The sequence below is a fragment of the Camellia sinensis genome, chromosome 1, assembly GCF_055761805.1.
Source record: "Camellia sinensis isolate YWXY chromosome 1, ASM5576180v1, whole genome shotgun sequence".
In the NCBI taxonomy this organism is placed as follows: Eukaryota; Viridiplantae; Streptophyta; class Magnoliopsida; order Ericales; family Theaceae; genus Camellia; species Camellia sinensis.
In genome coordinates, this window is record NC_138961.1 from 184,806,393 (window position 1) to 184,816,955 (window position 10,563).

The 10,563-nt window shown below is 33.1% G+C and overlaps 1 protein-coding gene across 9 annotated transcripts; it reads left to right on the plus strand.

Annotated features, from left to right (window-relative positions):
• The first annotated feature begins 1,973 nt into the window (after nt 1-1,973).
• LOC114290429 (uncharacterized) lies at nt 1,974-9,843 on the plus strand. Of its 9 annotated transcripts, none has more exons than XM_082890251.1 (6): nt 2,033-2,246; nt 3,267-3,353; nt 4,211-4,334; nt 4,433-5,469; nt 6,952-7,026; nt 9,060-9,843. In XM_082890251.1, the coding sequence occupies exons 4-6, from the start codon at nt 4,570-4,572 to the stop codon at nt 9,174-9,176; spliced, it is 1,092 nt and encodes a 363-aa protein (XP_082746377.1). In that variant the 5' UTR covers nt 2,033-2,246; nt 3,267-3,353; nt 4,211-4,334; nt 4,433-4,569; the 3' UTR covers nt 9,177-9,843. The 9 variants fall into 9 exon arrangements, with proteins under 9 accessions (XP_082746367.1, XP_082746379.1, XP_082746390.1 ...); XM_082890247.1 differs by having other exon boundaries at nt 4,216-4,334; XM_082890266.1 differs by having other exon boundaries at nt 2,055-2,246; nt 4,216-4,334; nt 4,418-5,469.
• The last annotated feature ends 720 nt before the right edge of the window (nt 9,844-10,563 follow it).

Genomic DNA, 10,563 nt, shown 5'->3' on the forward strand with positions numbered 1-10,563 from the left:
TTAGATCCTTTATTAAAAAGTTAGAGTGAGTTGAGGGCTTCGTTTTAATCTGAGAAACTTGGGATTTGGAGCACGTTGGTCTTTGGTCTTCATCTCCATCTTCTCCATACGGGTTATTTTCTTCGAGGTAGGGATTTTCCTACTCCATTTTATATGCTTTGTTCTAAGTTTGGTATTTTGATAGGTTGGGGACACTTTGAAAATTTTGGGAAAAACCCTAGTTGAATTGCTAAATTGATTTGAGTAATTAATTCAAGGAAATTGGGGAATTTGGTTAAATCCATGAAATTGGGGAATTTATTGATTAAATGGTGTAGTTGGTATATTTATTTTTCGAGTCTAGAAATAACTGTTTTAGGCTATCGGTGGAGGATAGTCGTGCTTCTTGTAGACATTGCATGCGGATTAGGGAAAATTGAAACTAATCAATTTGTTAAGTCATAAATTTAGACTATTGAATTAATACAGAAATTACATGTATTGATTGAGCATTGCATATGCATATTGTTTGGGAGGAGATAGGGGATGTACTCCACGGTTTAGGGGAAGATAGGGGATGGACCTCTAAACCGAATTTTTGTTTGGGAGGAGATAGGGGATGGACTCCATTAGCACCATTTTTATGTGTGCTTATTATATTGAAGTGTTTTTACATGATTATTGATACAACACTAAAATGTGTATCAAATGGGAAGTATGAAGTGTTTTGATATGAGCATGAGTCTCATTTGTTTTGTTGATATTGGAAGTAATGTGAATATGATATATAATTCACTGTTGTAAGTTTGGCCAGGTTCTGAGCCATGTTGATAATAATGGAAAGTGAAATGTGTCTTAGACATTAGTGTCATGAGACTGTTTAATGATAAAATTGATTATCTTGGTTAACCATCTATTGAATGCTATAGCTTTATTCAATGCTTATATTTGGTTTAGTATTTTTCTACTGGGCTGTGGCTCACCCTTTATGGGAACATCATTTGCAGGTTCAGGTGATAAGCTACCTCCACGGACTTAGCCTGGAAGGATTTGATGTTTGGGATTTTGAAGACTTGTCTTTAGTTATATGTTTTATTTTGTTATTTTGAGATTTCATGTAAACATTCAAGCCTAGGGCTTAACTTGTAAATGAGTTAGTACTCATCCTTTTTGTGTCCAAGTGTTAGCTTGGAAAGATGTAAGCCCTTAGGGCATTTATTTTGATGTTGCAGGATGTTACATGTGATGTCTTTCAATAAGAATACTCTGATGAATAACTCAAATGATTCGTTTTCTTTTATAAATGCATATTAATGTTATGATTATTGTGGGTTTATTTTGAGGGCGTTACAATTATTAAGTACTTGTATAATATATAATACTAATTTATATAATATTTTTTTTTGTATATAATACAAATTTATTTACATAATATTATATATAAAACTATTAATTTATAATAAATTTTACATTTTTAATTTTTCTCACATCGTTTGAGAACAGGCTTTTAGTAATTTTTTGATTTTTTGGCTAAAATATAATATAAAAAAAATTAGTATGTTTGGAATGACTTTTTATTTTTTTACAAAAAGATGTACAAAAAATAGAGGAAAAATAAAATTTTTGACTTTTTTGTATAAGTTGTTGATTTTTTGATTTTTTTAGTGACTTTTTAACTTTTTAATTAAAAAAACTACTCCCCAAACAAAGCCTTTTTATCTTGATATTCTATTCTATTGAAAATTAAAACACACACATATATATATATATATATATATATTACCTGTGATGAAGTGTGATGGTTTCAAACGAATCAATGTGGTTAAAAAATGTCATAGGTTCTAAATTTTATATCAAATAAATAATAAAATATCTCATATATTTGTGAATCTTATCTTTAATAAAATATTTAATCATTATCTTATCTTTAATAAAATATTTAATCATTCATTTAATAAAAAATTTAATGTTCCTGCCGCTGTCTAATGCCATTTAAACAAATTGGGTAGCATTTCTAAAAATAAACGGCCCAAGTAGTAGAACCACTAGTACCAGGACATTCCGTCGTAACATCCACAAGTTGGAAAAAAAAAGGTGACCGAATTGCTTTTAGTCGGTAGAGAGAGAAAGTTTAGAGAGAGAGAGAGAGAGAGAGAGAGAGAGAGAGCTAGATCTCCAACCAAGCCACCACCCAAAAACTTTTACGATCGATTTGGTATTATCTGATCCATTTCTTCTTCTTCTTCCTCTCCTCGCAACTCACACAGGTTCGATTCTCTCTCACTGTCTATTTCTCAATCAAATTCACATATGAATATACACATATTTCTGTTTTTGTTTCTTAATTTTTGAATGATTTCATCTTCAGTTAGTAGCATTGTGTTTAAATTTGGGGTATTGCTTGGTTGAGGGCTTAAGATTGGAGAATTTGACATCTGAATCGGTTAAATCTTTGATGGTTCTTTTGATTTTGATTTTGACTTTTTTTTTTTTTTTTAATCTTTTGTAATGAATTTTTGTCATCAGTAAATGAGTGTCAGTCAAAATTTATTGATGGGTAATTAGTTGGTATGTTCTTGTGAATTTTAGTCAGTCGTCAGTCTGGGTTTTACTGGTAATACATGCCTATTGTTTTATTTTTGAATTTGTGGGTTCATCTGGTGGGTAGGTATAATATACATGTTTATTGCTTTGGAACTGATTTTTTAAAACAGTTTAGCTGCAATTGCAAATATGTATGTATAGGCGGGTGTGAACATCATGCGTTTGTAATTTCATAGTTATATCTTTGAATGGTTTTTGATGATTGAGGTGTGATTTGATGAATGATGAAAACTTTTTAGCAACTTTGGACAATTTGATGAAGCAGTTAGTGAATGTGGTAGTTTTGGCATATGAGGGGGATTATTGAAAAACAAAAAAATCTTACAGACTAGACCAAGTTGACCAACTAAGGTGTACGCTTTATATAATAGAATATATATATATATATATATGTATCTATATTTTCACATTGCTTCCTTCCAAAGCGTCTTAAACAACAAACTAAAAAACTTAGTTAAGAAAGAGTGAGAGTGAGAGTGAGAGTGAGAGACTGATCGTAGCTTGAGAGAAGAATGAATAAAATTGATTGCTGATGATCAAATGTTGGCGTATATGTATATATACATAAAAAGCATGGTTGGTGGCTTAACACTGACACTTTCAGTGTTAAATTGAAACTTGAAAGTGTGGTCAATAAATATGTTTTCTTTGCTGAAAAAGTTTAGCTTGTGTTGGTTTTACAGAGGAAGAGGAAGAGAGAAGAAGATGATGAGTGCGAGGGAGAGAACACAATATGGCTGGAGAGAAAAAGAGTTCTCAAAAACATTATGGTTCTCCTCTTAGGCTCTCATATTTATAATAAGAGACGCAGTTACATAAGTACCGAAATAACCTTAACAGTTAACAGCTTGACAGTGTGTTTGATATTTGCACTTTTAGAAGGCGTGGTTAGCAAAAATTTCGTCCAAACAAGATGAAAGCGTTTTTGCTGAATGCGCTTTCAAGAAAACGCGTTTTAGTAAACGCGCATTCTCATAGTCTGGGAAATAAATTTTAAAAGCCCATCTGATTTAAATTAATTTGTAAAACAAACATATATTTGTCAAAAAGCCTCCTGCTTCCCTCTATTTGTGCACCAAGTTTGAGTTTTGTTGTTTGACACATGGGCACCTTCCCATGTCAAAGTTTAACCTATTGAATTTCAGGTTTATCTGCTGTCCTATCATTCATTTGGCTTCTTAAGACTTGCAATCATTGTCTAGTAAGCTAGTGAAACAATTTCTTTTCGCTCCATATCATTTTTGCATAAAATTTTATACATAGATTTTACAATTAGTAATTGTTTGATGCAATTTAGCTTGATGAAAGACGTCCTTTAGAGTTTGGTTTGTGTTTCTATGTTATATTCATGTAAGATTTTTGTACATCAATTTTGCAATTTGTTGAAAAAAACATAATTTACATTTATAATTGGTTGATGAAATGAGATATTTTAAACGCCTTATTCATGATAACCATTTAGTAGGAACAATTTGCTCTGTGGTTTATATTATATTAAAGGACATTTTACATAGATTTAAGAATTAGCATTGTTTTGTTGAATTACAATCCTTTTCTTACTGACAAAGATCCTTTATAATTTTTATTCTTTTAAATCCCCAAACAATTTTTTGTCTTCACTTGTCAGTGCAGTAACTAGTGATCTCTTTATTGTCCAATGAAGCATTGGTACAGCCTAAAAGATCAGAAGAAATCACATTTGATTTTCAGATAGATACATCTAAACCAGTATACTTATGAGGAGGCACAAGGTTGGTTATTGTATATTCATCGCATATTAAATTTGTCTCTTCCCTTCTTAGCCAAGTTCGTGAATTATGCTAAAAGCTGTAAGTTCACGTGGTTGCAGCAATTTTCTACGGGAATTCAACAGCTTTTTTCTTGGAAATTTGTAATGTGGAGGTTGGCATCATGAACTTCAATAATTGAAAAATGGTGCAATAATCATTAGGCACAAAACACATTTTTAAACAGTAATGTGATCTGATGGGCAAGGAGAATTTGCCACAAACAATTAAAGGTGGAATGAGTGTTGATTGTTCCCTTCCCATTGGGAGTGAAGATACTGGGACTTACTCTGTATCAAGGCACAGTTTAGACAAGGAGGCAGGCTTGCCAACTTGTCGTGTTTGCCAATGTGCTGAATCTGACAAAAGGGGAGATGCTGTGTTGGGATTTTTGGGTATCACTCCACCATTACGAGTTGCACATACAGGCAGTGAGGATGTAAGGACTAATTGTAAAGCAGCCTTGGAAGATGTTGATAGTGATGATTCTTGTAACAAAAATGGTAGAAGAGAATCTGGATTTGTTGAGTTTGTCAGCCCTACAGGGGAGGTTTTCATTTGTAATACTGATGTAGAAATGGGTTTTAGCCCCCCCCAAGACACACTAATTGAGCTAGGTTGCTCTTGCAAAAGTGATCTTGCTCTAGTGCACTATGCATGTGCACTCAAATGGTTCGTGAACCATGGATCTACTGTCTGTGAAATATGTGGACACCTTGCAAAAAATATTAAAACTGCAGATTTCAAAAAGGTTTTGGTTTCTTTGAAAGATTATGAAGTGTTGAGGGAAAGGACTGTCAATGGGGAACCTAATCTTGCACAGGTGCAGTCAAATTCAGGTGTAGACCCTGATGCTGTTGCTGCTATTCGAAGGCAAAGGCTAAGTGAAATCTCATTGTGGTTTAATCCACATAATACCAACAATCCTGCCATAGCTTCACTGGTTGTCACTGAGCAACCTTCTAATATTGTCGGCGAAGAAGTTGTCCCTGTTGAAAATCCAGCGACCAAATGGGCTGTGGAGGGTACTGGGATCTTGCTTGCTACGGGGCTGCTTACTGTCTCTCTTGCGTGGCTCATTGCTCCTCGTGTTGGAAAGGTATTTAGAATCTAAGTGCTATTGTTTATTTCACAGATGATATATACAAAAAAAAAATTGTTTTCTGACAGGCAAACTGCCAATAGAAGAGTTATTATGCATATGAGAGTAATTTTTCACATATTTGTTAGAGCCCACAAGTATTATACCTGTAAAAACTTAAGCTCCTGTAATGCCAGAACTAAATTGCTATCACATGGAGCTGCTATACATACATGCATACATACAAACATATGTATATAAATCAATATGTACATGTATATGTTAGTTCTTGTCCCTCATTATAATTTGAAGTTTTTTCAAAATATTTTCCATGATACTGTATTATTTTCAGAGCATCTCTAGCAGTGTAGTATTTAGTGTGAAGCAAAGTCCCACATCTCCTGAGTACTAAAGTAATGTTAAGCATAAAAGCGTGAGAGCACCCTCACCTCAATAGCTAGCTTTTGGGGTTGAGTTCTACCCAAAACCGTGTAACATTTAGGTGTAGCTAGCAATATTAAAATAGGACAGTGCAACAAAAAATACTTGCTCCAGCAGGGTAGTGTATGCTGTGCTTAAATAGGGTTTAGGGTTTAGCAAATGTCCAGAATTGCAACAACTATAGAGGAATTAAGCTGATGCGTCATATAATAAAAGTGTGGGAGAGAGTGATGGAACATCGATTACAAAATATAACAAAGATGTTAGGAAATCAATTTGGATTTATGCTCGGTAGGTCAACAATGGAAGCGATCTATCTTTTAAGGAGAGTAATAGAAAAGTATAGAGAGAAAAAAAGAAACATTCATATGGTTTTTATCGATCTTGAGAAAACATATGATAGAGTGTCTTGGGATATAATCTGGTGGGTGTTCGAGAAGAAAGGGGTGACAAAAGGCTACATTTGATGAGATTTAAGGCAAGGCTTGGTTTGGTTTGGTTTGGTTTGGTTTAAATCAATCAGTTGAAAAATTATTAAAAAATAGGTGATTGAAGAATGGTGGTTGATTGATAGATAGATAGATGAATTAATACAGAAAATATTGCACTGTTTGACCACTTGTGCTATTTTGGCACAGTAAATAATACACATTGCTGGAGCAGCTTGTAATAAATCTGTATAAAGTGAGCACAAAAACGCTAGACCATTGGAGATGCTCTTATCACTATTACTGAGTGAGCATAGTCTCCAATATGAGCTATACTTTTGTCACCCTTAGTGCATCGGGTTTCTTGCATATTCTCCAGTGCGAGCTACCCTTTTGTTACTGTTACTGCATCGGTTATTCTTGTGTATGAGCTTTATTAATTCATTGAGAAATATCTGCATGTGTGTGGGTATTTAATTGAGAAATATTTGTATTAATTCTGATAATACATGAGATATCAATTGCTTTTGTTGCCTTACGCTTTTTCCTCAATTTATTTTCTTTGTAATTCATTTTCTTTCTTTGTACATTCTTGAATATATTTCGTCTGACAAATTTCTCCTGCTTGCAGAAAACTGCCAAAAGTGGCCTTCACATTCTTCTTGGAGGCATTTGTGCTTTAACTGTTGTAGTCTTCTTTCGCTTTGTAAGTTATTAGATATTAATTCTTTTGATCTTGCATCCATTGAGCGTATTTGCTTTTCTTGGACTGAAAGTAAGTTATATTATGATTTGTGTTAATGATCAAATACACTTTTCATGTTTTATGTCTCTTGATTAGCAAAGGAAAACATGACGATGTAGTTTTCTCATATGGTCCTTCTACTATGACATTGTTAAGAATTATTAATAGAACATTTAGTCGTTTAAGATCTGATGAGGCTGATCTTTGCAAATAAAAATGAGAAAAATCATTGAATAAGGTGCATACTCATCAGACATTGGGGTGTGACGCAATGGTCTAGTAGCTACACCTTAGGGTGTAGTGAGTGGAAGGTCAAGGGTTTGAGTTGATGGAGCAACGGTGGCTCTTCAGTTGTAATCTAACTATACTAACACACTAACACTATCTCAAAAAAAAAAAAAAAAAAACCTGCATACTCATCAATCTGTTTCATCTTTTCAATATGATAACGTTGACATTGTAATTCCCAAAAACTTTAGGACACGAACATACATGGCTATAAATACATATGTATTTAATATATATATGAAATTGAAAAAATTGTTCATGTTTTATATAACAAGTAAATGTGCCATTTACTATATGAAATAGTAAGAAGTTACTCAGCTTTTTAAGTTTTTTAAGTTTATAAGTTGGAAAAGAAGTGGGGATACAAACCTCACCTCTCCCTCCAGACCTTCCTATATGTGTAAGTGGGGAGCCTTGTGCACTGAGTATGACATTTTTTGGTACTTAGAATAGAAATGCTTTAGAATGTGGTGCGTCACCTGCTCTACAAAATGGTTCTGTAGCAGTAAGCTGATGCAACTGATATGAATGAGTGTAGGCAAGTAGATTATTAACATCTGTTCAGGTCCTCTCAAATTTGTGAGTCATCTACTATGAACAATTTGACATTGAAAAAATATAATATGGTAATATACATTTCAGCTTTTAAAGTTTTCCTATATTTGAAGTTATGATGTGAGTACATTTCTTAATTTGGCTCATTTACAAGTGGAGGCGTGGAGCTGTTGATGCATTAGGGGGCCTGTTTTAGACCTCCGCCATGCGTTACACATTTCCCCAAACACACACACAGATCAAAAGGGGTAACACAAAGGCTCCGTTTGTATTTACAGATTTGAAATGCATGGATTTGGCATTATTCTAAAGCAAGAAGCATAATTTAAATTTAGATTTGATAACTATTTGAAGAATATATTAAAGAGCTTTATCATGATGAATTTGAAATACCTATGCAAAAGTAGTTATTTCAAATCATGCTAAGGATTCTCCTTTCAGCTACAAAGATGCTACTAAAATACATATTTTCTATTTTTTCTATCCACCTATAATAGTTAAACTCTCCAATACTTTTATAATATCCAACCTCAAATCCTTTAATTTGAAATCTACATCTATCCAAATGGAGCTTAAGTGAATACATCATGCATAGGAAAAAATGTTTCAATTGCTAAATTTGTTGTTTTGGTATTAAATTTATGATTTTCTCGAATGTGCATTCCTAAATGTAAATGACTAGGGTAAATATTTTTTTTCCTCATGACAGATTTAGATATTTCATTTTTTCATGAATGTTACTAGTGAGATAGACATTCTGACATTAATTGCACTGCCAATTGAGGGCCATTCCTTCCTAGAGAACTAATGCTCTGTTTGGTTCATTGGAATGAGATGGAATGGTCATTCCTTAGGTTTTCCTATGGATTTCCTTATAATGTAGAATAATGATTCCATTTACAATGCATTGATATTTTCATTATTTTTTTAGTCAACCAAACATGGGAATGAATATTTTGATGGAATGACCCTCTTTGATGTGATCACTTTCATTTCTCGTTTTTCAATTTGGGATTGTGGAATTGGTTTTCTTGCTCACTTTACTTTTTGTTAGTTTGAGGTGTGGTTCTAAGTGAGAAAGTAGGAATATATGTTTTCGTCCATGTAGATATAAATGGTTAATCTAATGTTTGTTCTTTTGAAACCTGCAGATTGTGTTAACTAGAATCAAGTATGGACCTGCACGCTACTGGGCCATCTTATTTGTCTTCTGGTTTCTTGTATTTGGCATATGGGCTTCAAGAACACATGGTGCTCATACAACATGAATCTAATGGTATATTTTTAGGGCTATTACAAAAAAGAAAAGGAAAAGAGGGTTTGATCGTTGTAACGAATTAAATCATAAATTTTAATTTTTCTTTTTTTCATTTGAACCCTAAATTTTTAAAGTTTACCCAATTCCAACCATCTGTCCATCTCAGTTAAAATTTTTAACAAATGAGGGATAATTTTGTCAATTCCACATCTCTTCATCTTTGCCTAGAAATAGATACACACAAAATTATCCAAACGAGAGTAGGTAGATTAATTAGATTATCCCTCACCTGTTAGATTTTTTTACGGGGGATTGACAGATGGTTGGAATTGGGTCTTCTTAAAAAATCCAGGTTTAAAATGAAAAAAAAATAAATTAAATTAAAACGTCTGGTTTAATTTATTACAATTGTCTAACCTTCTTTTTTTTTTTTTTATAATTTTTTTAGGGTAATTTCTTTTATATTTTTTTATTCACGAAAAACTTCTTTCTCAACAAATTATACCTTTAGTTGAGAGCTTGTGTATAATTTTGTTATGATGCATGCAATTTGAGTAGGATCCATAGGGTTGTGCCTTCTTGAAGTTTGCTTTCGGAACATGAACTATAGATGCGTCATTTACCCTTGGTGTAAAACTCCCTTTATTGTTATTTGAATCGGCTTGTTGAGAACAAAATTGTTTATTTTGACAAAATTTGTCAAATTGTTCTTGGAGTCTTTAAATGTTGTCCTCGTGCTATGCTTATTGTCCACTGAGGATTTAGAATTTTGTTTGTTGGTGTTTTTAGCAAGAGAAAAAAATCTGCTACAACTCAATATAATCCCACTAAATGGAACAAATAATGCTTCTTTCAATCTTTGCTTCAAAGTTTGCATTTTACTTGTAGCATTTGTGCACCTTCAAGTTCAAGGCAAATGACTTGGATGGTATTTTATTTTCTGCCACTGCTAACACTTATAGATGTTCTTATTAATGCTTATGTTTTTGGGATTGTCGTTGCATCCAATACATGCATTTGCTTTATATATATGAACTTCCTGAAGCTCCTCAACCTTTTGGCTTGGAGTTCAGAAAGCTAAACAAAAATTTGTGTCAGTTTGTCATTACTGTGGTGCTCTGAGAATCATGTTAGAGCAAAAAAAATTTCAACTTAGGAGGTACAAGTTAATCTATTGGGAATCGTCTAAGAATGATCAACACACTTCATAAATAGTCCATGAGGTTAACTAAAGACTCGAGATCAAAGCTAAAGTAGAAAAACCAGTCAGGTCCATCTGGGTTAGGAAGGATTCTGTCAAAGACTCTGTAGCACACATCCTATAAGGCCAATTAGTTGTTTACTTGGTTGCTTGGTAGTAGGTATTATAGACACATGACTGGAGATAAGTATCAATT